General features: G+C 45.0%; 2 protein-coding genes across 2 annotated transcripts; both read left to right on the top strand.

Annotated features, from left to right (window-relative positions):
• Positions 1–4,881: 4,881 nt before the first annotated feature.
• khnyn (KH and NYN domain containing) lies at positions 4,882–12,391 on the top strand. Its single transcript, XM_062383897.1, has 9 exons — positions 4,882–5,148; positions 5,982–6,240; positions 7,292–7,426; positions 7,945–9,632; positions 10,097–10,227; positions 10,427–10,523; positions 10,827–10,934; positions 11,071–11,172; positions 11,292–12,391. The coding sequence occupies exons 2-9, from the start codon at positions 5,983–5,985 to the stop codon at positions 11,656–11,658; spliced, it is 2,886 nt and encodes a 961-aa protein (XP_062239881.1). The 5' UTR covers positions 4,882–5,148; position 5,982; the 3' UTR covers positions 11,659–12,391.
• Positions 12,392–14,265: 1,874 nt separating this feature from the next.
• Positions 14,266–27,501, top strand: LOC133949855 (adenylate cyclase type 2-like). Its single transcript, XM_062383896.1, has 27 exons — positions 14,266–14,500; positions 16,224–16,330; positions 16,488–17,325; positions 18,018–18,215; positions 18,299–18,460; positions 18,887–19,036; positions 19,828–19,982; positions 20,247–20,358; positions 20,472–20,599; positions 20,755–20,913; positions 21,020–21,179; positions 21,518–21,682; positions 21,885–21,916; positions 22,083–22,136; positions 22,256–22,319; positions 22,412–22,509; positions 22,655–22,739; positions 22,840–22,977; positions 23,064–23,144; positions 23,251–23,429; positions 24,047–24,131; positions 24,269–24,427; positions 24,711–24,857; positions 24,943–25,044; positions 25,290–25,404; positions 25,607–25,731; positions 26,381–27,501. Exons 3-27 carry the CDS (start codon positions 16,552–16,554, stop codon positions 26,513–26,515), a joined length of 3,762 nt encoding a protein of 1,253 aa, XP_062239880.1. The 5' UTR covers positions 14,266–14,500; positions 16,224–16,330; positions 16,488–16,551; the 3' UTR covers positions 26,516–27,501.
• Positions 27,502–27,570: the final 69 nt, after the last annotated feature.

Genomic DNA, 27,570 nt, shown 5'->3' on the forward strand with positions numbered 1-27,570 from the left:
TCCAGTAGTTTAATTTATTAAAATCATCTTTTGAAAGTGAAAGAATTTGTAAAACCTTTGGCCGGAATGACGCGAAGCCCCCGAAGCTCCTACGTCGGTCTGTCTCATTCCTTCTGCTCCCGCTAAACAGGAAGAGAAATAAGTGAATCAGGAAGTGACGGATCAGTCTCAAGTGGTTTTGATGAGTCATGTTAATTTTGTGCAGCGTCAGCGTGACACATTTGTGGAGATATTTGATATTTACCAGTTTCTTCAGCACTTCATGGACGGCATCATTAATTCCACGTTTCTGCATCTGATACAGTTCCTCTGTGATCTTTGTACATTCTGTCAGAAAGATTTCATGTTAGAGCACAAACGAGTAAAGGTTTAGTATTTGTCTGTTTGTGTTAATCCCCATTACACCCAAACTAAACCATCAAAGTGCACCTTAAAAATATATTGTATTATTTGTGTTATGCTCAGTAGCTTTCCCAGGCTAAATGAAATGCTCTTCTCACCCAAGGATGAGGGTCTTTGGGTGGAACTGGTCTCCCAGCATTTTATCATGAGCTCCATCAGTTCCCTCAGCTCCGGCTCGTCTGCAGCCCGGATGATGAGCTCGTCCAGCGATGTTCGTTTTCCCTTGGTGATCAGGAGCTGCATGAGGCTGGGGGGTGAATCTACAGCAGGGGGGAGATTATAATAACAGGTTGTGATGACTGTGTCCTGTTGAGATTAGATAAAATGTTTTAAGGGTCGACACTTTACAATTGTTCTCCATTGCTTTGGCTCATTTCACGAAACAGAAATGACACTCAAATTTTTAAGTGCAATTGGCAAAATAGCCCATATGGTTCAGCACAACTACATAGATCACCTTCAAAAGGTCAAATCTTACCCAAAACAGTTAACTCAAGTTTCAAAACCAAATCATTTTCTCATATAAATAGTCAGTGCCCCCAAAATGAAAATGTCCTTCTCGATTGCTGTGGCTCATCTCTCAGAAAAAGCAGGACATTCTCAAAGCTTTAAATACATTTGCCAAAATAACATAGATGGTTCAGCAAATCTCCATAGCACACCTGCAAAAGGTCATATCTCTCCCAAAACAGACAACTCATCAGTCAAACTAAATCCTTTTCTCATACAAATAGTCAGTGCCCCCAAAATGAAAGTCCCTTTGGCATTGTTTAAACACTACAGGTCAAAATGTTTAGATGTTTTGTCAGTATGGCAGTGGACCATAGAAATATCCCTCATGTGCACATTTCAATCTTGGCTCAGTCCTTTATCACTGAATGGTTACAGTAGATGTTTTCTTTCCATAATAATATGTGTATCAAAAAGAAAAAGATTAATTCAAGGTTTCACATAAAATACTTTATTGAAAGTAATTGCCATACAGCGTGCTTACAGTAACAGAAAATGTGTACAGCACAATATATTGTCAAACAATAAGCACATCAAAACTAAAATTAGGTATAGCCTACAACACTAACAACACATACAGTAAGAAAGTAAAGCAAAGCTGGAGAATGTCATTTCTGTTTTGTGAAATGAGCCAAAGCAATGGAGAAAAACTAATGTAAAACGTAATTTGATAAAGTTTAGAATAAAAAAAAAATCGAATTTAATTATTGTATTAAAGCTGCATTGACCAAATATTAACAACAGAATACACACGACTGATAGACCAGATGACAATCTGCATTTTAGTTCATCCTGATATAGGATCAGGATCTTACTGTAACAACATGTTCCTGTAGATTCATGCTGTACAACATCAGGAGAACACGCCCCCTTCTCACTCAGGAGGCCGTTGCTTCTTTACTGCTAAACACTCAACATCCCAACTGATTGATTGATTTTATTTTATTTGGACATGGACATGACAATGTCATTGGACGAACCAGATGCATTGTTTACAGTGTATTAGCATAAATGCTAGTTTACAACACCTGTCCACTGGAGGCTTTTTGAAAACAACAAAAGAAACTGAACAAGACAGAAACAAGATCAAATACTGATAAAAAACTGATAGTGATAGTGTTTTCTGTCCTGACTCCTAAACGGTGGAACCAGCTCCCCATTGACATCCGGACATCAGAATGTTTACACATCTTCTGCCCGAAACTAAAAACACAACTCTTCCGACTATACCTTGAATAACATTTTGAAACTAACAATTTAGTAGATCTCAAATGGCACTTAGTTATAGCACTTTGTAGTTTTGATTATTTAGAAAAAATTATACTTTCTTGATTCTTGTTGTTTTGGGTTTGTTCCCACGGGGTTGATGCACTTATTTTCGTCGCTTTGGATAAAAGCGTCAGCTACAATAAATAGTTTTACTCCATTCTTTGGCACCCCCTTGTGGTAGAATAGAAAGTGTGTAATAATTAAGACACTTTGTAATTTTTCTACAATTTTGAAAGATGAAGAGATTTAAACCCCCCAATTAATTAAATTTGGTCTCATTAGTTTGATTAGTTAAAATAGAAGTTAATATCAAGAATATATGTGTATTGAATTTTGAATAAAATAACACATATCCCTTGAAGTTACACAACAAATCAAACAGTTACTCAAGCCAGGTTCTCGTACCTGTAGATATCATAGGCTCGTGAAGATTTGTAAATTAAGTCAAAAGCCTCCGGCGGCATGTAGCAGAGCGTCCCTCCCAGAGCCTGAGTCTGACTAGGCTGAGAAAGGCCAAAATCTGTGAGCTGGAGAAGAAGGAGCAGTGAGGGACACAAGTGGGATTAGCATTGGGATAATAACAGATGGAAATTAAAGCATATGAATTATTCTACATAAAATGTAATGTAGTAGATGTTTCTGGAGGTTCAGGAGCTACAAACTTTGGGTTTTCATCTTTGTAGAGCTTTTATATTCAGTAGAAACCTAAACAACACACTAGAAGAACTGAAACAACTATGTTGTATCGGGGAAAATAAAAGAAGAGTACTTCAAATTGCCATGTATTGTTGTACATTAATATATTTTGATGGGAAGTATTTTTTATCGGGTAAAATGTGTCCGACGTTAGGGATGGTGTACCTATGGTGATGGTGAACCTATAACAAGGATCTAAAATTAGTGAAAAATTTGTTAGAGTGTCTTAAAAGACAAATTCCTAAATAGAAATTTAAATAGAACTGGGAACTTGTTCTTTGGTCCAGCTGTTCCTGGGACATGTCCAGTGAAGGCACAGTCTCCCTGTATCATTTACAACTTATATCATATTCAACATATATTTTACCCTCTATCACTAACGTCACCCGAACACCTGCTTATTGAAAAAACAGGAATGGGAGCAGGGAAACTAGCCGACCGTCTATGATGTTAGTCAGCAGTCTGAAGCTATACCCAAGCCACTCAAAGAGCAGCAACACAATGAAAACCCCATGACCACACTCACTCGGGTAAAACGTTAGTGTTCTAGGGTTAAAACGTTAAAGAAACAAGACTAATTTAATCTGAACCTTTGATTAAACAGCAGATTCACATTGCTTGTGATAATAAGTCAAGTAAAAAAACAATCATTAAAGATAGAAACTACCTCACAGTTTGATTTCCTGCAGACACAACACTGATAAGAATATGAATATGATTTGTTGAGAACAGGGAAAGCACTCACCCTTGTTGTGAAAACCCTCCTGCTCGCCCAGTCACTCTCTCTCTCTCTCAGCAGCAGCTACATGTGAACAGATTAAAGCAGAAGAGAGAGAGAGCGACGCAGATCCATCCCATAACATTCCATAAGGTGTGTGTGTGTGTGGTTTGTCGTGGTGACAACAGCATTTTTGCACATAGTGTAGATATGTCTTATTTTTTTTTCACAATAATCTGTCTCTCTATCTGTCTGTCTGTCTGTGTCATCTATCTATCTATCTATCTATCTATCTTTGTATCTATCTATATATTTATCTTTATTTCTGTGTGTCTCTTTCTCTCTCTCTCTCTCTCTCTCTCTCTCTCTCTCTGTGTCTGTCTGTCTGTCTCTAGCTCTGTCTCTGTCTCTGTCTATCTCTCTCTCTCTCTCTCTCTCTCTCTCTCTCTCTCTCTCTCTTTAGCCTATTCAGCCTATTTATCTTGTCATCTAATCCTTTTTAAAACTCGACTCCTTTACTTGAACATTTTGAGCAGTGCATGAAGTTTAATATTTCGCCAGCAGGGGGCTGAGTTTGTAATGAGTGACAGTGGATTTAATAACATGTGATAATCAACAGTAAACATGTGCAGCACTACTGCAGTGCTCACTTTATTAGGGACATCTGCACCAGTGCTACGACCCCATGCAACTGTTGTTCTCCACAGTTCAAATAAAGTAAGAAACCAGGAAGACGTCATAAAGCTGAGGGTCGTTCTTCTCTTTGATTTGTGGACAATAGAAACAACAGAGCATTGACAGACAGGAAGTGGAGGTAACATGTCTCTTCCTGTTCGAAAGACAAACTCGTTCCTCGTCTACCAGGAGACTTCCAAATCATGACCTGGCTTTAAATAGATATTATTATATATTATATTTGTTTATCTTTCATGCTGTACATATGTGTTACTGATGTGTGTGACGTGTTACACACATCAGTAACACATTATGTCTTTAAGTCTGTGTCACTGAGTCAAACACAGAGAGACAGAAAACCCCCTCGTGACGTCAGTGGAAATCCCCCCCCCTCCCCCATCTCCTGTCTGACACACAATCACTTTAAAAAAAACACTTTTTAAAATAAAAGCTGGATAATAATCATGTTTATTATCTACACTGATAATTCATGTTCAAATTAAAATAGGGAAACATGGCGGAATTTGTTTATGTTGAAAAACTTTTAGTTTGTAGGAAGATTGTTGACTCTGTCTGAGTGGGTGTGTGTGAGTGCGCGTGCTTGTGCGTGTGCGTGTTTAGTTTCGGTTTTGTCTTCTCGCTCCACCGCCGCGGCAGCACCGATGTCCTGGTCCTCCGCCGCCGGCCTCCTGCTCGCCCTCCCCGGGCCCCGCTGACTCCGGTTCCCCCTGGCCGCCTCCGGTGAGCGGTGCTCGGCTGAGATGACGGACGTCGCTCGGTGTCCGTGTTGTTGTTGTCGCGTGAGCGCGGAAGACTGAGGCGGGGATCGACCCGTCTCCTGCCGGGAGAGAAACGGTGAAGAGCGATCGAGCCTCGACGTAAGAACAACACACAAAACAAGTTCTTTTCACACTTTTCATCCTCGCGAGGCAACACAACTGTGTGTGTCCGTGTCTGTGCTGCACTTCCTGCTCTGATTGTGTTGTTTCTACTGGTTTCTATTTCCTCTATAGTCACACAGATCAGGGTGGAGATAGAGATACAGCCTCAAACATCTACACACGAATTATGACATTTCAGATTTATTCCACCACGTTATGTTTCAACAATACTTCTAAGATCCAACACGTGTGAAACTCTGATCTTTGCGAACCCACTTGTTTGTTGTGTGTTGTTGTGTGTTGTTGTGTAGGAGAACACGATCCTCCTGTGGCTCAGTTCCACAAAGTGAGAAGCTCTGAGATCAAACTAAATAATATATAACTTCATAAATAGTACAGGCTGATAGAAACTGTTCATGTTATCGAACCTTAAAGCTGGTTTACAATTTAACCATAAATTTGATTAAAAATAATCTTAAATTAAAAGATCACACGAATATACAGATAGTAAATTTAAACTTAAAAGCACATCATCTCTGTGATATTTATTTTATTATATACTTTATATATAAATTGTTATGGTTCCAGGAGATGATTATATAATATATATATTACATACTATATAACAGTATGCCATTTAAAACAATGTAAAGCCTGACTGATCATAAGAAACAGACTTTACATTGTTTTTTTTTTAATTTCAGCCATTTTTTAAATGTCGGGGGGGTTCTTTCAAAACATGAGTGAATATTATGTATATATTAGTTTATATTTTTACTATATTTACAACAGAGTTTGAGAACATATCCTCACAGATGTGTTCTTGGCAGTATGTTCCAGCCTCTGCCGCTGGTAGCAGAACGAGGGATGGACGCGGACAGGGCCGATGGAGGAGGGCGCCCCCCTGAGGTGGAGGATGAGTTTGCGTGTGCGGGGATGCTGCGGGGGTCTCTCACCTCGCTGCACCTCACCGTGGAGCGGATCTTCACCGTGACCTTTAGGATCGGGGCGGACGACTTGCCCCACGGCAACAACGGGCAGATTTGGCTCAAACTCCGAGGGCCGAGTCACAACGTGAAAGCTGCCAAAGTAAGAAATGTCTCCGGTTTTATCGTCAGTTATTAGTCACAGGTTGAGACCAAAACAATATCCTGCACACTGGGGGGGATTCCATCTTGAGCTTTTGTGGTCATCTGGAGCCAGTCTGTGATCCTGGTGTGAAGCTGCGGTGCCAATAAACATGCTCGGCCAATCACGGTTCAGTAAATCAGGATGTTTTATTATAATCAAATAACAAATTAAAACCAAACTTGCCTGAAAACAACCCAAAATGACAGAAACCATCCTGAACGTATTGACTTTGTATTTTGACCCTTCGGTCTGACCCATGACCCATCTGTGAACATGGAGGAGGCAGGTTCATGGCCTCTACTGCATGTTATTGTTGATTAAAAACCAGTAGTAACCTGTGATTGAGGCGTTTCTTGTAGTTCAATCACAGGTAGTTTCGTGTGGATCTAGTTTCACTCCTGATGTGTGAACTAGTTTCTGAACCCTGATCAGTAAAAGGTGAAGTTGTGTTGTTGTTGCTGTTGGTGCGAGTCTCCAGTTCACTGAGAGAACAGGCAGGGTTCGGGGGGGAAGTGACTCATTCAGATGAATTGATTAAGAAACATCTGTTGACTTTCCAGCAAATGGTTAAACTGAGTTCTGTTATCTGATCAACACACACACACACACACACTGTGTTCCCTGATCAACACACACACACAACACATACCAGTGCTGTGGCTCTGCTGAACAACATCAGGCCTCAAATAACAACACAACAGTCGACCGAGCTGAATGAACTTCCTGTTTGCTCCGAGCTGCGTGGATCCTGATGATTTCCTTTGCTTTGCATCTCTGTGCTCGTTGTGTGTCTCTCTCGAGTTCCTTGATCGACTTTGCAGCTTATCTGCCAACGAAGATCATGTGATACGGTCGAAAGCTCCGGAAACCAGTGTGCACCATGTGTTTGTGATATCATTCGATAAACTGTGACAATGACAAACTAATATTTTTCCTTCACAAGATTCACTATTTCCATGTTCAACAGCTCAGCCATGATGGTGAAAATGTCTCCCCCTCCTTCTTCTAGTTATTCGTGAAAGGAGTCGTGAACCAGGAGGAGCAGCAGGAGGTGTCCTACCCCGGGGTCCTTCACTGCGTCTTCTGTGGAGCCAGAGGGCTGTTCATGGACTGCCTGATAAAAAGCACCTCCGCACACATTCTGGTGGGTGGGGTGTGTTCCTCCCCTTTTTATTTACTTACTGTGACTAATGGGAGTGCTGGTAGTAGTTTATGAACTCTCCTGCCACCAGGGGGTGATCAGATAATTTCGTCCTCATGTCCTCCTTTTAATTTCTGTTCTTTTCTATACATTTGACTCTGATGAATTCTCCCCCATCAGCCACTTGCTGCTTCCTGTGCCTCTCGTGACAGATGTAGTATCGATATTAATCTGATATTCTGGGATTATATTTCTGTTATTATGTCAAGAAATCTCATTATTAGTCAAGGTCCCTGTTACGTCATCAGTTATCGCCCTTATGAAGAAACAGAAGCTTGTCTCATGTTTGCTTAGGGATTTTTTTATTATTGTTCAGTAACTTCCCTTTTCAGTATTTGCTGCTGGTTACTACGAATACTTTGGAAATACCTCATGAATGTTTTTACTTCTTCATTGTAGGAAATAAGGGAGTTGGTCTCAGCCACTGAAAGACTAATTCTGTTTCCCTCTCATGGAACCAGGTCGGCGCTCCAGGGTTCCTGCTGATATCCGGTCTGGCAGAGCCGGTGGTGCGAGCGTACTCCCTCATCATGGACCTGGTGGAGCGATACGAGGGGACACAGTCCAGACGCTGTGAGACGGAGGACAGAGGCTCGGACGAGTCCCTGGATTCACGCCGGGCCTTCAAAGCTGTGGTTGAGCAGTGGGAGGACCGGCACACCCTGGACCTTCTGGTGCTTCCAGGCTCGGTGAAGGAAATCTTGCTGGATCTGGTGAAAGAGTCCGGGCTCGGATCACGCAGGGACTTGTCGGGGACAGGTGGAAACGAGAATGGAAGGGACAGACACTCGGACACTACGTACACAGTCCTCGAGCCGTCCAGTGCTCCTGAGCGGTTGGTCGAAGGGATGAGTGCAGCTTCGGGAAGAGACTCCTCATCTGCTGGCGCCCGGGGAAGAGCAGAGGGTTCTGAGGAAAGACCACAGCTTTCTCCTCAGGAGGTCGGAGAAGAGGAGCAGCCGGAGCAGAGGGACAAGTCAGGGACCAAAGACAGAGACAGGCTGGGGGAGGAGGACCAACTGGAGCGACAGTTGTCCCTGGGAAACAAAGAGTTTATGCTTCTTCTGAAGTTCTTCACGGCCATGGGCTACACGGAGGAAGTGGTGAAACGGGTGATAGCCAGAACCGGATTGAAGGAGGCCTCGCAGATACTGGATCTGGTGCAACAGGAGCAGGATCGCAGTGACCGGGAGCAGATGCCTCAAGATGGCCCGGACCCAATACATGGTGTTACCCTGGATAAGAGCGAGAGGAACCGACCCTGCGAGACAGAGCACAGGGAGGAGGAGGAAACGGCAGCAGGAGAAGCGAGTGGGGCGACAGGAGGCACCACCCACTGTGAGGGACGTGGTTCAGAGGACAAGGAGGAAGGACACGAGGAAGACTTTGTCCTCGGAGTGTTGAAGAAGTGCTGTGGGTACACCGAGCAGAACGTGGCTAGATTCTACAACATGTTGCCCGATCGATCCACCCACCAGCTCCTCGTGGAGCTGCAGCGGGAGGGAGTCCGGGGGACGGAGGCCTCCAGCCAGGGTCCCAGGGAGATGGATGATGTGGTGCTGGAGAAAGAGGAGGAGGACGAAGGCTCTCATGATGAAGGATGGGTGGAAGTGCAAATCCCAAATCTGCGTGTTGCAGAACCAGATTTGTTCCCTTGGATTAATAAACCGAGTCCACACCCCTCACAGCCAAAGCAGCACCAGCCTCCAGAGTCCCAAGCTCGACTCCCAGTCGTCCTGCCGGAGGTCAAAGGTCCCCCCATGCCCACTTACCCCTCATCTCCCGATCCTCCACCCGCCAATGTACAAACCAACAAACTGTTTGATGAACCCATCTACTGGTCCCCTCCAGCCCCCCCGAAACCAGATCACTCAGCCCACGACAAAGTCTCACATCCGAAGCCCAAGTCCTCCATCTCTGTAAAACAAGCCCCTCAAGACCCTCAACCCCCTCTCTTCACCAGGACGCACAAGTCTCCACCCAGAGCCAAGGAGAGGCGGGGCTTCACGCCGGCTTCCTCCGTGGTGGTGACGGGGGAGCAGCGGTTTCTAGAGGGACTGCAGACCACGTTCGATCTCCAGCTCACAGACCAGCCCGGAGACGCCAAGCTGAGGACGGTGGTCATCGACGGGAGCAACGTGGCGATGAGGTGGGTTGAACCAACTTCACATGTAACCCCCCCCAAACACACACACACAGCTTCTTTAAGATAGATAGACGCATCTGTTCTAAATGTGTTTATAGGGTTTATGAGGGTGGAAGATTTAGCTTGTGTGTTTTTCATTTGGTCTTTTAGGAAATATATTACAGATTGTTTTGAGATATAAAAAGTTGTTAATCCTGGGTTAGAGATCTACACTGAATCCGTCCTGGCCTAGAACATCACTCGGTAGATCACAAAATCCCAAATATCAGGCCACTTAGCCATCCAGATCCAGATCCTGGTTCCGACCTCTGATCCAGATCTACACCACCGGGTTCCTCCCTGACACATATTACATCCTCCCATTTCGTTTCATGAGAATCTGTCCTGACGTGTCTCTGAACTCTCTCTAACAAACCTCCGATCCCTTTGAAACCATGGCGTGGTTCTGGTGGTTCTCCCCCGAGCAGTCACGGGCTCAGTCACTTCTTCTCCTGTCGAGGAATCGCTCTGGCTGTGCAGCACTTCTGGGACCGAGGCCACCGGAACATCAGCGCCCTGCTGCCTCAGTGGAGACAGAAGAGCGACCCCAGGATCAAAGGTGACACCTCCTGTTCCCCGTGTTGTGTCATCACCTTCACGTTAACACAATTAAACCTGTTAGAGTTGTTTGCTTTTGTATTTACTCCCACTCAGAGAATCAGTGTTTGCTTTGTCTTTGATTTGTGAGTCACGTGTGCAGGGTGGAAACGAATCAGAGCTGTGAACATGTGATTGTGTGTGTGTGTTGTGCGTCTCAGAGCAGCACTATCTGACGGAGCTGCAGAAGCTGGGCCTGCTCTCCTACACCCCCTCCCGAGAGGTGCAGGGCAAGAGGATCAGCTCGTACGACGACAGGTACGACAACTCGTGACTTAAAAAGTTTACGAGCACCGACGTGTGAGATCGATGTCAAAGTACAAACTGTTAAATGTTAAACAGCTTTGTGTTGGTGAAGGTAACACAACTTGTACAACTGATGTGTTAAAGAAACACCAGGTGACTTTTACTGAGCAACAGCACCCCTTGCAGCCACAACACACTTTACAACAACAGCCTGTGTCTCTGGTTCTTTGTCTGATTCCTCTCATCTTCTCGTCTTCTCGTCTTCTCGTCTTCTCGTCTTCTCGTCTTCTCGTCTTCTCGTCCTCGTCTCCTCAGATTCATGCTGCAACTCGCTCAGAAGACGGACGGAGTCATCGTGACCAACGACAACCTGAGGGACCTCTCTGACGAGACGCCCGTGTGGAGGGACATCATCAAGAAGAGGTTTGTCCTCACTGGACTGGATTGTGTTCACATGAACCTCTAACATCTGGCATTTGGCTCACACCTATATACATTTTGTTGATTAATCAGCAACTAAAGCTTCAAATCTCATGCTGCCTCCCCCCCCCTCCCCCAGACTTCTTCAGTACACGTTTGTGGGCGATCACTTCATGGTGCCGGACGACCCCCTGGGGAGAGGAGGGCCCCACCTGGACCACTTTCTGCGCTCAGAGCACAGGTAGCAACACGTGCACACACACACAAAGAGAAAAGAGATGTGATTGGTTCTGTGTCGGGACCCAGATCCAGCCGATGATTTGTGAACATGTTTCTGAATGAAGCTCTGTCTCCTCTCAGGACTCCCGACCCAGGAAACCACTCTTTTGCCGGCATAGCGTCCAATTTCCCTCCGACCAAACCCCCCCGATCACAAACAGAGCTCCTGAACTTCCGCGACAGAACACCGGGTGGCGGCGTGAATCCGGCGAGCAGGGGGGGCCGGGGGAAAGGGAAGTGGCCCGGCAGGGGAAAGGACACGGGGCACCAGCACCAGCAGCTGATGCTCCGGGCTGAGAGGAGCCCGGAGGACACGGCCGGCCTGAGGGAGCTGCTCGGTCAGGTGTTCCCGGCTCAGGACAACGTGGTGACGCTGGTGCTGCAGCTGCACCCGGCAGAGACGGACATCAACGTGCTCTCGGATCTGATCCTGGAGCAGCAGGACTAGGAATCCCTCCCATTTTTTGGACGTGAACTCCAGAACTTGTCTTGTTTTGTGTCCTCCACGTCCAAAGGAGCAGCCGGAGTTTGAGTGTTAATCTCGAGATTTCTTAACCTGAGTTTCCATTTTTCCCATAAGTTTGGTTTTTATTTTGTTATTAGCACAGACTCTGTTTTTAAATGACTTGATCAGAGCAAGAGATGAAATATTTTTCTTCATCCTTGCACAGTGGGAGGAGGCGGAGACGCGTCGTCCATCTTTATTTTAAAGTCTTTAACCTCCGACATCTATTTAATGTCGTGACCGATGAGTAATGACACCAGCCGTCATCCTCAGGGTTGTCGTGACCGATGTGAGGTCACCGGTGCCTCCTCCGTCTTCTCTGTTATTAACTTCAGCACTTTCTGTTTTGTTTGTCGAGTTTGAGAAAATAATCCAGTGAGACTCGTCTTAACTTCTTAACAGATGCTTTTTATATTCAAAAAATAATTTGTTGTACTGAATTTATTCTTATCTTTTTCGATGTAAAAACGGGTGTGAGATGAGGGGGAAATACTAAACCAGCGATTACAACATCACTTTTATATCCTAATTTATTTGCAGCAGGTCGTTGAATATGATGTTTTCACTGTGGAAGAGACGGGACTCGTTCTTTCATGTAGAAGAAAACATCAGGTTTGAGTTAAACGTTGATTTTCTGACTCTTCAAAATAAAATAAAATAAAAATTTTATATATTACGTTTTTCTTTGGTTTCCTGAGTCTGCAGATTCCTCATGTGTTAGGCCTGGATTTTCTACATACTAGAAAACGACCTGTTGTGTTATTTCAGGGGTCTTTATATATATATATATAGACCCCCTGCTATATATATTAAATTAGATGGTGTTTTATATTAAACTGGGCCTAGTGCCATGTATAAACATAGCTATCCTGTTATGTGCATTCAATACTAAGCTATTCAAATAAAACACAGGTTCATATATTCATGTTTTTATTTTTAACACATGCAAGGTACAGGGTGGACCTGCCACTACCATTTATAAATATGCATCTTGCATACAACACTAAGCTATTTAAATAATTCACAGATTCATGTTAATGTGTAATTAAAGTAATTTAAATGTGTAAATTACATATTTTGTTTTAATTTTCGAATCAACCAAACGATTTTGCGACCACCTTGCAGTACCTCCGCGGACTCCCTAGGGGTCTCGGACCCCCTGTTGAAGACCTCTGTGTTACTTGATAAATAATGTCGTTAAGAAATATTCTGCTGTTCATGAGTTTCTCCACCAGATGTTGCACTTTACCTTGAGGTGAGAGAAGAGCAACTCAACATCAGTCAATTCCTATTTTACTGATTTCACTTCTACAACCATCTTGTTGGAAAAGTATATATTTCAAAAAGAAAGAGGAAAATCTTTTCAAATTAAAACCTCACCATGAAAACATGGTTTATTTCTTTAAGTTCAGTCAAACCCCACCAGGAGAAACTTCTCTCCACTCGTTTCTCTCAGTTGAAGACCAAATTGTTTCAAGCTTCTTTGGATGTTTCTCCGTTTGCTCATTTTGTTTGAACCCTGACTTTAGACCTCGAGGCCATGATCACTTTACTCCCTCACAGAGTCTGTGTCTTTGTAAGATTTAAGAGTTTGTGGTTTGAAATTATCCTCAGGGTCAAAGTGCTGGATCTCATTTTCTTTGAGCTTTTACCTGCTTGTTTGACGTTGTTTAGAATTTGAATGCCATTTCCATTCACATGTTTGTTCAGTGCAAACTAAAGCGATGACACAATATAGATTTGTGTTTACACAGTGGTGAGAATAGGACGACGTGATTCTCTCCTGGACTCGCAGGAAGTTGCCTCAGTCTGAGATTAGATGCGACTGAACCTGTTCGCTGGGTTTTGAACAACAGAGGCAGCCAAACTGTGTCTATTTCTGGAAAGTCCGGAGTTCGTCTGACGCTACGTAAACGCAGAGGGATGTTTTTAATAATCAGCACATCAGCTGACGTCTGTGGAGAAGTGTAATTACACAGAGAAGCTGAGGCTGGAGGAACAGTGTGGAAACAGTTTACTGTCATGTGTTTAGACTCATTTCACCCCGACCTTAGAAAACATGTGAATACTTCAGGGATAAAGTGGAAATGTCGTTTGTATTTGAAGGGTGAGAGTTTATTTCACATTTACTTAAAAATTCAGATTTTAAAAACATCTTCCGTTTCTTCTTTTCAGCCCAAAAATTGAAAAGAAGAATATAATAAATATATTTGATAAACAATTGCTGTCTTTAAGTTGCTTCCTTCACTTTCATTTCTTCAGATTGTGCTTTTCTCTATTTTGTTGGTTGACTCATCAGCAAAAAACCCACAAAGGTATGCAAAATAAAACACACAAAAGACAACTTTCAAAAATAGATACAAAGCATCACAAACATTCCAAGGAAAACTAGAGATGCAAAATCACCTTAAAGGTCCAAAGTCAAAGGTCACACTTGCATCCCCTCTGTGTGTGTATCTACCACCCCCCACCCCCCCCCCTCCCCTTCTCTGCACACAGCTCAACCTGAGCGCTCGTGCTCGTGTGCGCTCGTGTTCGCGTGCGCACGCCCCCGCACTCACGCTCCTCGAGGTGGAAGCTCGCTCGCGTCGAACAGAACAGACGCAGTTTGTTTCCAAGAAGAAAAAGAAGAGATTCAGAGGATTAATGAAGGAAAGAGTCTGAGGAGAGAAGGAGAGAAGAAGGAGCGAGAGAAGAAGAGAAGGAGAGAAGAAGAAGGAGAGAGAGACACCACAGACAGGATGACGGAGGAAGAGGAGGGATAAAGACTTTATAAAAACCTGAGGTAAGATGATTCTTTATCTTCACACGACACGTTCAGTTCCTTTAAACCACGTGCACATCTCCAGCTACAGTTCATCTGTTTCTAAAACTTTATTTACATTAATTAAGAAACTTTAATCAATTACTGATCCGAGCTCGATGAGGACAATCCTCAGGATCGTTTCCTTCGCTTCTGTCAAATAACGAGACGTGAGATTATTTCTTGATTAGTTTGACTCCTGAGTGATAGGGTTTTTTTAAACTCATTTTTCTGAGCAGAGAATGAAAAACAATTAAAAAAAATCTGTGGTAGATCAATTACGTGTCATCTGATGATTGTATTATTGCCATAATTAGGATGTTTGTATTTCCAGGTCCGACTCCAATTATAACAAAGTGATTATTAGTGTATGGCTGCACCACAGATAAATCCAGATCTTAAAGATAACTCTGTTAATTCATCTTTTATAATATGCTTTACATAAATATAAATATATAAAAAACTTGTAACATTGGGGATGAAGCTTTAAACTAATGGTAAAAGTATAAATACTTTTATTAACCACAAAACTGAGGGGAATCCCGTGACAAATATGTTTATTATTCATCAATTAGCGAAGCCAATAATATATCGATCAGTCGACAATAGAGGATTTTCCAAATGTGAGTGAGATGATTTTTCACTTATTTCTTTAAGTAGATTTAAACTCTCCCCACCTCCCCCCAACCAACTAGGCCCAAAAGCCCCTTAAAGTTAAAGCTCACCCCAAAACGAAAGTCGCCTCATCCTCCTCTCAGCACGGGGAAGGAGGCTGGAGATTCAGAGGTAAACAGCTGACTCCAGTACAGCTGAAGTCGCTGGTGACAGATTCTTCAGAATGTAACTTGCCTCCATTCTGCTCCTGTGATGTCATCTAAGTGTCCGGGAGCACCGACATTCAAATTCAACGCTGTCACTCACAAACTGTTTTGAGCCTGAATGTCCTGTTGCCCTCGGCCCGGAGCCGTGGACGTGAACTAAATACAAAAATACAGTATTATCTGTTCGAGTGTGACTTCAGGAGTTAACAGTGGAAACCCCCCCCCCCCCCTCCTCCCAGACAGAGTCAGAACAGAGATGTGAAACCAGGGACACCAGTGCAGCCGCCATTCAAAGCCCGAACAATAACTGTTCTGTGGTTCAGACACACGGTCTCACAACCGTTTGGACTCAGGTGGTTTTTATTGGATGTAAAAGGCCACAGCGAGCCGGTCAAGGTGAAACATGAGCTGGATGAGTTACTGGTTCAATCCCCTCTGTCAGAATCAAACCTGCAGCAGAGGAGACAGATTGAAAAGCCCCGGACACGACGGTGACCCCGGAGCAGAGGGGTCGTGATCCCTCGAGGGTTAAAGGTCTGACTAACGTTGAGATGACGAATTCAAGGGGAAGGTTAAGGCGGTGACGGGAGAAACATTTTTTAATGTTCACTGGGCGCGTCGCTCACTTGTTATTAGAGCACACACCTGAACAGTGTGTCGTGCATGAGTGTGTATCTGTGCAGGAAGAGCTCGACCAACGGGTTATTTTGCATAATGAGGAAGCGAAAGGATGCTTGTCATCAAAAAGGCATTGAAACCATGTGCAGGCTCCACTTCCTCTCTCCTGGACCCAGACGAGCAGCTCGGAGCCGGAGCAGCTTCTCAACGGGTTTGTTCTCGTCCTCCTGTTTCTTCCTCTCATTTGATCTTTGTTGTTTCTTCAGCGACGCTCTCAGGATGGATCAGCGCTCATCGGGGGGGGGGGGGATCTCGAGCCTAACATGACTTTTGAAGTGAGAGCTTGAAGGATCGATGTGACCTCCGAGTCAACGTGAGTCACCGTCTTCCATTCTCTTGATTTCTTCTTCACTACAGGTGGAGTGGTTATTGATTCTCACAGGCCCAGATTGTTTCCAGTTGATTTAACTTGTCAGGAGGGCTTAAGGTTCGAGACGCTAACACTTCCCCGTTGTGTGTTTATCATGAAGCTGACGAGAGAACAAGCGAGACCACGAGTCCACAGACGTCGAGGTTTTCCTCACGCAGGTCGCGATGCCAGACGAGCAGCCAGGTCTCCAGGACAGTGGGGGTCCCGAGGAGAAGGAGGCGCAGGCGTCTCCGGTGCCGGACGTCCTGGTCGTCTCCGGTGATGGCGAGGCCCTGGAGCTCGATGAATTCAGGAAAACAACACACAATGACCAACAATCCACAAACATTGACCTATCGAAAGGAAACGACAGCTCGGGAAAACGTCCGGGACTGAGTGAGTCCGAGGTGTCGGTCGAGGTGGGGGTGGTGAAAACAGCCCAGGCCCCCGGACCTCTCACGGTGGCTACGGCCCTGCAGCCGCCGGATCCCGATAGGCTGCAAACACACAACGACTCAGACTACAGCAGCACAAGGTCGAGCCCTGGCTACACGACCAGCTTCAACTCGGACCTCTGTGGAGATGAGTTGTCCGAGCTCGACGGGTCCTCGTTGGAGAAGGCCAACGCCGTCTCCACGGCCAGTTTGGACGACAAACACAGTCCTGACCTCAAACCAGTAGAAGGAACCTCGTTCTGCGACGCTTTCCACGACTTCTCACCCAAAGTCTCCCCGACGAGGGACAGCTTCGACGCCGGGTGCGACGAGGCGGACGGAGACGAGGACGAGCGGAGCGTCAGGTCCGGGCAGAGCGTGAAGGAGGGGGTGTGCGGCTGCTACCAGGCGATCCACCGGGCCTTCCTGCGCTGCGTGGAGGAGACCCCGGCCATGCTGTCCGGTCTGGTGCTGTCCCTGGCCTTCTGCGTGGCCATCATCGTCATCATCCCCGCCACAAGGGGGGTGAGTGTCCGCTCGTCCAACACACACCGGGTCTTATTATCAATCAAATCCCATCTAGGAACACGAAGCTCAAAGTATTCTGTGGTTTCAGCTTCTCAAACCAAGACTAATGTCCTTTATGGATATGTCACACATATGATTCCCATTGATTATCCAGACTGTGGCAGCCTGTCATATTCTAATTTGTACTCTCGCAGTTTCATAAGGAACCAAAAACATGTATCACACTTCTCAAAACAATACAACAGATCTCTGACGTTCAAGGTTTGATTTGGTTCTATTTACCCTCAGGGGTAAACTCGCTGCTAGCCAGTTTACCAGTCCGCTGGTTCCCTCCACAGTTCTTACTGGTCGAGATTATTCGTTAACGTTTGAGAAACCCCCCTAGAGGCCAAAGTTATCTATTCTACCATTAAAGGAGACGTTTTCAGCTCATATCCTGGTTAGTTAATATGTATATTTATTGAAATTGTACTCAGGCGCTAATTTTCCGATGTACGTGTTCTCTCGTTAGCTGGGTGTGTCGGGGTGTTGTCCAATCAGCAGTGACGTATATACATAAACACTTCCTTATTCAAAAGGCAGCACCGACAAACATTTCCAGACTCATATTCAAATAAATCCAAATGAATTCAAATGATTTTGGAGCTTTGACGTTTGACCTGTATCCCCCCCCCCCCCCCCCGGTACAGGACATCACGACCCACGTGGGCGCTCTGTCCGTGGTGTGCGTGGTTCTCTGTCTGAGCGCCGCCCTGCTGGTCTGTCTGCCCTGGCTGGCCACAGTGAGGCGCTGTGGGGGGGCCCTGGCCCTCTTTGTGTGGGGGACGCTGTACACCACGGCCATAGTCTTCATCTTCACCGGAGGACCTGTCACCACGTGGGAGCAGGTGAGATGTGAAGGTGTCACATTCTGGACGTTGGGATTTCCTCCTGACTCGTCGTTGACTCTCTTCCTCCGTCTCCTCCTCAGGTGGCCTTCTTCCTCTTCCTGTCCCTGAGCGTCTACACGGTGCTGCCGCTCTCTCTGACCTGGGCCCTCATGGTCGGGATCGGCACCAGCGTCTCCCACATCGTCATCATCAGTGTGTACGTCCCTGTCACCAGCCCCGAGACGCCACACCTGGCTGTGCAGGTGAGATCCTTTTACACTGATAGTCAGTTTCATCTTAACAAATGGTTTATTGATTGTTTTATCAAACGTTTCAAAGCTAAATTATGTTTGAAATGTGACAGAATACTTCATAATGACCAAACAAGCTTGTTTTTTATGTTGTTAGTTTAAGTATCTGCCCTGTTTGTGTTAAACAGTTATCTCCTGTAGTGTAGAGTTAGTTATTGATGCTAAACACACAGTTAAGCTGCAAATGTAAATATAGGATAAAATAAGCGAACAGAACTTCCTCATTCAAAGTTGTGCTCGTGTCTCACCCATACAAAATTTGCCTCTGAATTTGAATATTGTGTGACGCCAGCAGCGTTAACAGTTCCTCTGGAAACAAAGCAGAACGTCCTCAGCTCTACATGTGTTCTGATGCCTCTCCTCTGACTTCCTCCTCAGCTGGTGGCGAACGCCGTCCTGTTCGTGTGCGTGAACTGCATCGGCTTCTTCCACCTGTGGACGACCGAGCACGACCTCAGGATATCCAATCAGAAGAGAGAGGAGTTCAGCGCCATACGCTCCCAGAAGGAAGTCAGGAAATATCAGCAGGTTGAAACTCTTCTACCTTCAGCTCCTTCAACGATGATTGAAACGTCCTTGTCTTTGTTTTTATTCAGTCCACGAATCCCCTCACTTCACCAGGAGGTCATTATTTGTTATAGGGTTTTTATTACAGGTTCTATTTGCGTTGGTTTATTGCCGTTCGCCTGTCGCAGGAAAAACAGACACACAGCTGATCAAACTCAGCTTTGACTGTTTCATTCAACTTAACATTTAGGATGTTAGGATTTTCTTTAAATGATCTTTCATGCAAAGCTAAAAAGACATAATGACACGTAGCATTAAATTCTGAGTTAGTTGTTTTTTAAATCATTGAATATATCACTAATATAAATATAACATAAGCATATCTTTTAACTCCATCAGTTACTACAGCTACAGGTTCCTGCTGGAGCCAAACTGGCTTGAAAAGGATTTAAAACAAATATTTTGAGAACAATATCCTTGATGAAATGATCAATACTGGGTACACTTTGGAGATGATGTGCGGTCGATCTCATAAAAGGGCTCTTTACCTGGACAGCCGGGCTTTGTGTACCCAATGTTCTCTGGCTATTAGGCCAATAGATTAATGATTCACTGGTCTGGAGGAACGACCAACATGGTCGCTGCTTCACCGCGAGCAAACAAAGACACAAAATCAAGGAAGATTCTACAGCCGCTCTGAGCAGATCTTCTTCTCCTCGATATCCACTGTCCCGTTCGTACAAGGCCTCAAACCTCATAACCCCCCCCCCCCACACACACCGTCTCCATCCTGTTTGTGTCCTCGGCAACAGGAGCAGCTCCTCTTGTCGGTGTTGCCACGCTACATCGCCATGGAGCTGAAGACGGAGGTGATAAAGCGCCTGTCCAAGCCGAAGGGCGATAAGGGGAACGAGTCCAACTTCCACAACTTCCACAGCCTCTACATCCGGCAGCACAAGGACGTCAGGTGATGACGCTGTGGAAAACTCCTCCTTCACCTCTCAAGGATACTTTAACTTCACAGGCTCATATTATATATATTTGGTTTATTTGTTTTTTAGGATTAAGATTGTGTAATAACTTTCCAGTGTAGAAAAAAACGATTCAGTACTCGCATTCACACTTAAATAGGATAAAATTTCACTCCACCTTTATTGTATTTCGTCAGAAACTGTATTCAAAGTCTTTCCTGATTCTCAATATGACTGTGGAGCTGTTCTGTCTCGTGCAGCATCCTGTATGCAGACATCGTGGGCTTCACCAAGCTGGCGAGCAGCTGCACCCCCGAGGAGCTGGTGGCTGTGCTCAACAAGCTCTTTGGCCGATTTGACGACATAGCCAAGGTGAACCACCATCCCCCCCCCCCCCCCCCCCCCCGTCCCTCGATAATGAAACGTTTCCTCACAGAGGAGAGTTTTAAATCCGTCCTTCCCTCTCGGTTCTTCTCCGTCTTTAGAAGAACGGGTGTCTTCGCATTAAGATCCTGGGCGACTGCTACTATTGTGTGTCCGGCCTCCCCGACCCGATCCCCACCCACGCCAGGAACTGTGTTCAGATGGGGCTGGACATGTGCACGGCCATCAGGTCAGTTCCCCTCACACCGCTCACCAGCGGACCCACTTGATTTCACCTTCAGATTTTTTATGCTTTCGCTCAGAACCTTGCGCTTGCACTCTAAGAGCTCCCGCTTGTGCTCGGTGCGCTAGCACTCAGACTCCAGTTGGTTTGTGTGTCTGCAGTAAGCTGCGCGAGGCGACAGGTGTGGAGATCAGCATGCGTGTGGGCGTCCACACCGGCTACGTGCTCTGTGGCGTGATCGGCCTGCAGAAGTGGCAGTACGACGTGTGGTCACATGACGTCACGCTGGCCAACCACATGGAGTCTGGAGGTCTGCCGGGGTGGGTCTTCAAATCTGCAAAGAGACAATTAACAAACCATAATGTGAGATTAACATGATGGTTTCTTGTCTATATTTAATATAATTGTGATAATTATTATTAATAGACGAGTTCACATCTCAGAGGAGACTCTGCAGCACTTGAGTGGGGCGTACCAAGTGCAGGTTGGGAACGGGGGAAGTCGAGATTCTCTTCTTGACGGAAGAAAGACCTTCCTGGTGATCGACCCTCGTAAACCGGACATCAGCTCCAGGAAGAGAGAACCGGTAGGTGACCACGTTTGTGTGTTAGAGTGCAAAGTGTTTCTTTTGTGTCATGTGTCGTATCGTTTCACATCTAAAAAAATGCAAACTCCTGAAGGGAACTGTCGAAGGTCTGGTAAGATAAGGTAAATACGCCAATAAGATCTGGTCAGGTAAGATAAGGGAAAAAGATAAGTTATTTGAGGAAATAAGTTTGGTAAGATAGGGAGATAAGATGAGGGTAAGTTAAATAGATCTTACATTATTTGATATAATGCTTGAGTATCTGTGGAGCTCATGAATCCTGCTGAAGTGCCGTTGAGCAAAGCACTGACCTTTACTCTCACGTGGTTCCCTCTCAGGGGAACCGACAGTTGGAGCCCCGGCAGCGGGCCTCGGTGAGGATGTCTCAGTATCTCGAGTCGTGGAGGACGATTCACCCGTTCGCTGACCTCAGCAACCCGGAGGCCACGCCCTCCAAGAAGACCGCCGCCCACGTCGTCACGAGCCAACCACAGCTCAACACCGTATGTATTTATCGCCTGGCTCCTCCCACATTTTAAATTGTTTTGTTGTGTAACTCTTTTTTTTTACACCAGGAACAAATAATCTTTACAATGTTCCTTCAGTAAATATTAATATGTGTGTGTGTGTGTGTGTGTGTGTGTGTGTGTGTGTGTGTGTGTGTGTGTGTGTGTGTGTGTGTGTGTGTGTGTGTGTGTGCTTCAGGAAAGACCTCCCTGCCAGAGCAACCCCTCCAGGTACGTTTACACATTTCTAAATGCTCATTTAAATCAAAGGCATTTGAATAGAAAATAATTATTAATTTAAAATAAAAATACAACATCCAGTTTCTTATTGTCTTAGTCTGAACCTCCTCAGCAGTTGAAGCATGTGTGTAATAGTGTTGTTGTTGTTGTGTGTCAGTTTTGTCGTGGATCACGGAGTCAAAGGGTCACTGGACACACTGGACACTGCAGGGTACGTTTTCTCATAAACTCCACTGTTGATTATTCTTTATTATTTGTTCACATCTGTTTAGCCAACTTGATAAAAGAAGAATGATGATGTTATTAATCTTCAGTTTTTCTTTCATTCAGGCGCAGAGCGAAGAAGCTGAACTGTTTGACTCTGCTGTTCAACGACTGCAGTCTGGAGAAACAGGTGGATTCATCTTCTGGAGCCTGGTTCCACAATATGAGCTTTGACCAGTTTAGAAAATCAGTGGTGTAAAACGTGTGGCGTGTTTGTTCCAGTTCCGAGTGTCGGAGGTGACGGGCCTGCATCACTCCATCGGCTGCGTGGCTTTGATCTTCATCACGCTCTTCATCGTCCAGATGCTCGTCTCGGAAAGGTGAGTCGCTCTTTGTTCATGATGTTTCAGTTTCATACTCAAACTCAGACTCTTTAAAATGATGGCAAAAGTCCCAAAATGGCGGCTTCCTCATCCAGGATATTTTGGCTTTGATGAGCCTTTGATAAACTCTCCGTCCTCCCAGGAACTTTGAGATGGCCGTGTCGTACGGCGTCACCTTCCCCGTGATCGTGCTGCTCCTGTCCATCGCGTTCACCAGATGCTTAGAGGTGAACAAGCACCTGTGCTGTTATTGATTTGTTAATAGAACAATATGCACGGTTCAGTTAAAGTTATTAAATGGATGTTTTGGATATTTTCTGTTTTCAGAAGTGGCGCTCCAAGATGCCCGTGGGTATCCAGTGGATATCGGGGCTGTCCCGGGGCGTCTCCACCAGGGCGGCGCTCCGACTGTTCGTGGTCATTCTGTGCGTGCTCATCGTCCTGCTCATGGCCATCCTCAACTCCGTACGCTCCTTTGTCATCTGTCAGATCTTTATTTTATCTCTTCTTGTGTATTTCTCTTCTTAAACCACGTCTGCTTTCCGTTCCAGTTCTTCTTGCCAGTAAACAGAAACTGCACCACCATCACCAACAGGACGGAGCTGGAGGCTCTCAACCTCTACACCACGCCCGTGAGTTCAGACCCTTAAGAAAGAGGTTTTAAATCGTTCTTTGACTTTGGCAGCTCTACTCCGAGCTTTGACACCTGACATGTATTCTCCCCCCCTCACATTCCAGTACTACCTGTACTGCTGCCTGCTGGCCATGCTGGGAGTGATCGTGTTCGTGAGGACGTGCCTGTCGGTGAAGGCTCTGCTGCTCACCCTGGCTGTGGTGGTGTATCTGGCCGTCTTCCTCCACGTGTTCGAGCCGAGGTCCAGCTGCCTCGTGGACCTGCTCTACAACAACACAACAACGTGAGTGACATGTGCACAACGGGGGGGGGGGGGGGGGGGGGGGGGTAAAACAAATATCTGATGTTGCTGCTTTTATTTTTCTTTAACCGTTAACACGTTGTCAGAAAGACAGAATAGTCACATAATCGAGAGCAAAAGAAAATAAACAATTAAAGTTAAACTTCAGTTTCGATTGTGAGAAAGTCTCTGTGACCACCTGACACAAAATGGTGCCTCGTAATTCAGTGTGCGTTTCCTTCCTTGTGTGTGTTGAATTGTGTGAATAAACAAATCAAGTGTGCAGACAAACGTGTGTTAAACACGAGTTCTCTGTCCACTCAGACTCTCAGTCGTCCCACTGAAGTTCACTTCAGGTGTCGTGTTTCCTGCCTTTTAATTTCCTGCGAGCTGATGATCCAGATTGTGAATCTAGAGTTTCAGATCCTCGTCATTTATTCAGAAGCTGTCTATAGACGGAGGCCTCCCCCTGGGGGGGGGGGGGGGCAGGCCCCTTCACTGTGAGACACAAGACACTCTGAGGGATTATGTAACGGAAAGAAGAAGAAGAAGAAGTGGTTTGGTTTTCCAGATTATGTGCGAGTTGGGATCTAATTATGTGAAGATGTGTTTTATTCCAGGCCAGGAGTTCTGAAGGATCCTCAGATCATGTCGGGGGTGTGGTTGGTCATCTTCTACATCGTGGGCCTCATCCTGGCCAGACAGGTGGGTTCACAAATGTTCACCCGTCTTCTTTTATTACTTGCAGAAGGTGTTTGTCTTCATTTGACCTTGATTCCTCTTTCTGAGACTAATGAACTTCCTTTGCTCTCTCTCTCTCTCTCTCTCGCTACCCCGCTCAGGACGAGCTCAGCTGCCGTGTGGACTTCCTGCTGGAGCGATGCTTCCAGACGGAGAGAGAGGAGATGGAGACCATGGAGAACGTCAACAAGCTTCTCCTGCAGAACGTCCTGCCGTACCACGTCACCTCCTTCTTCATGGGCAAAACCGTGAGGAACCAGGTAAACAGCAGAAAGCACTAGAGCGAGGATGTGCTGTGGATATTCTATATATATTCTATATTATCCTGCTGCAGTGTCTTTTGACCCGGGAGTGAAAGAAGATGGCCTCCAAAAGCCAGATGTGACAAACAGACTTTAGAGAAACTTTAGGGCCGATCGTTGGTTTTAAAGTGATGGTTACACGTCAGTAGAACTTCTAAGTGGCTGAGCTGGTTTCCCTCGTGTTAATCTATAGCTACCGATGTCTCTGTGAAATGACTCTTGAGACCCTCTCTCTTCTCAGGACCTGTACAGCCAGTCGTACGACTGCGTGTGTGTGATGTTCGCCTCGGTGCCTGAGTTCAAAGAGTTCTACAGCGAGAGCAGCGCCAACAGCGACGGGCTGGAGTGTCTGCGCTTCCTCAACGAGATCATATCCGACTTCGATGAGGTGCGAGGGGCAGCAGAGGCGGTTTGATAATGTCTCCGTCTGGATTGTGTGTCCGTCTCACTGTCCTCGTGTCTATGTCCCGCAGCTGCTCTCCAAACCCAAGTTCTCGTCGGTGGAGAAGATTAAAACCATCGGCAGCACGTACATGGCGGCTGCGGGTCTGACACCTCCAGGCGATGAGAGGAAGGTGAGCCACGCTTCTGAAAACCCCCAATAAACAAAGTCCTGCTCCGTTTTCCTCTGTTGACGTGTAAACACAGGAAGTGACATTCAAAGTTGTTTGTTATTCTAAAAAGTCGCCTCATAAAAATGAAAGATTTGTATATTTAAGGTGTATCATGAGACGTATCCAAAGGAAACAGATTCTCCTGTATGACCATGCTCTGCCCCGATGTTGTGAATGAACAACGTGATCTCTGGCGCCCCCTGCAGAAATACGAGATGTCCTACACCCATGTGCGAGCCATGGTGGAGTTTGCGTTCTCTCTGATGGCCAAACTGGAGCTCATCAACACCCACTCCTTCAACAGCTTCAAACTCCGGATCGGTGAGTGGCTAGAAGTCCGTCAGACCTTTCCCAACCCCCTCAAATGTCATTTTACAACATTTCATCATTTCACAAACTGGATAAAAACCCACTAATGTTCTCTACGAGCACGTGTCTGTCATCCTGTGTGTAAGGATGGAGTTTCAAAATGAGGTACTTTTCATTGTCCTCTGATTTATCCCTGTTTGTCGTTTACCTGCAGGAATAAACCACGGGCCGGTGATTGCTGGAGTTATCGGGGCTCACAAACCTCAGTACGACATCTGGGGGAACTCTGTGAACGTGGCGAGCAGGATGGACAGCACGGGCGTGTTGGACAAGATACAGGTCAGACACTAAGAGACGGAACGAGTGAAAGACAAATGTTTCAATGAGACAATAAGAGATTGAAGGAGGAACCAATCAGAATCACAATCACAATCAGAAAGTATTTATTTCCAAGTAGGTTTACACCTACCAGGAATTTGCTCTGGTAATTGGTGCATACAATGAATATAGAAACATAAAAACACAATAAATAAGAAAAGCAATAAAAAAATATATATAAATATTTACTCACTATTTACTTCTTATTTACTCACTTTTTCTAATATTTATACAAAGTAACATTTATTTAGACATAAACATATCTAAATAAAAATATATAAAAGATATAAAAAGTGAAGTAAAAAGTGAAATGCAAAATGCAAAACAGTGAACAGTGTCAGATTGCAATATGCAATGTAATGCAGTATAATAAAATATAATATAATTCTCTCAAAATGATTTTGATTCCATCTAATGCTCATCTGATTCTTCTTCTTAACGCTTTGAGAGAATCCTTTAAAATTTGTCTCTAACGTTCACTTAGAGTCTAAGTCTTAGACTCACAGATTAACTGATTAGGTTTGTGTGGTCAAAGGTCAAGGGTCACTGTGATCTCACAAAGAGTCGGCGGTGACACTAGTTCGGTTCCTCTCTGGTTCTCTGCTCTCAGGTGACGGAGGAGACGGCGGAGGTGGTCCGGAGCATGGGCTACGGAGTCACCCTCAGAGGAGTCGTCAACGTCAAGGGCAAAGGGGAACTCACCACCTACTTCCTCAACACGGACCCGTCCTCTCCTCAGTTCTGAGCCTGACCTACACTCATCACTAGACACTGGGTCCACACACGAGCTGCTCATGCTTCTTACTGGTTGTTTACATGAGCTGGTGTTGGCCCTGACGTAGCAGACGGGGGCAGCCGAGTGGAACATGAACGGTAGCTGTGACTTCTGGGAGTTCACCCACGTCCGTCTGACTCTTCACAAACCGACTCACCACTGATGAAGGACGAACCCGAGGAGCTGCCTTTGTCTTTCGGATGAGACGCTAAATAAAATCCAGTTCAATGAAGAAAAAAGACTTCAGGCTGGGGACTGACAGCAGAGATCGATCTACTCACAGACCGTGTCAGTGTCTGTACTGTGTCTGGACTCTGTGATAAACCCATATCCTGAAGGGCACATTTATCTCTGATGATTCAGAAGCCCATGTTAGTGTTTATGGTTATTTTATTGGAAAGTAATGAGAAATACCAAAGATAACTGTAGTTTACACCTCACATAAGCAAAACTTCTCATATTATTTACACATTTTTCAACCCATTCTGTTTTCACTAAATTTGCAAAAAAGCGTTTGGGCCTTAGCTCAGATTTGATTCTGAATCTGAGAATGTTTGTACAAAATATTTTGTGTTGTTAAATGTAGGAAAATACATTTTGTCAACGCTGCTCCGTTAAGATTTAAAATTTAATTTCTTTATCCTCTACCAAACCTGACATGATGCTTCAACACGTTCACACACAGGCACAAGGATGCATCGAGCCACTACACGTCTTAATGCACATTTTAAAACTGCACTTTTTAATTTGTTATATTTTTTAATGGGATTTTATGTATTGGAATATTTGCATACAGAATATTTCCCCTGTCTTTTTAAATACATACATATATATATATATATATTTATACATTTACGAGGGGTGTTGTGAAGTGTGAATGTACAAAGAGCTGTTCAGCACATGGAAGTATTTTTTTATTTAATTTATAAACTAATAAAAAATATATCACTTACCGAGTTTATTGTTTTTTCACCCTCCTTTTTCCTCCACTGATATTTATGAATCTGCGTCATTTTATAATAGTT

This window comes from Platichthys flesus, chromosome 24, assembly GCF_949316205.1.
Source record: "Platichthys flesus chromosome 24, fPlaFle2.1, whole genome shotgun sequence".
In the NCBI taxonomy this organism is placed as follows: Eukaryota; Metazoa; Chordata; class Actinopteri; order Pleuronectiformes; family Pleuronectidae; genus Platichthys; species Platichthys flesus.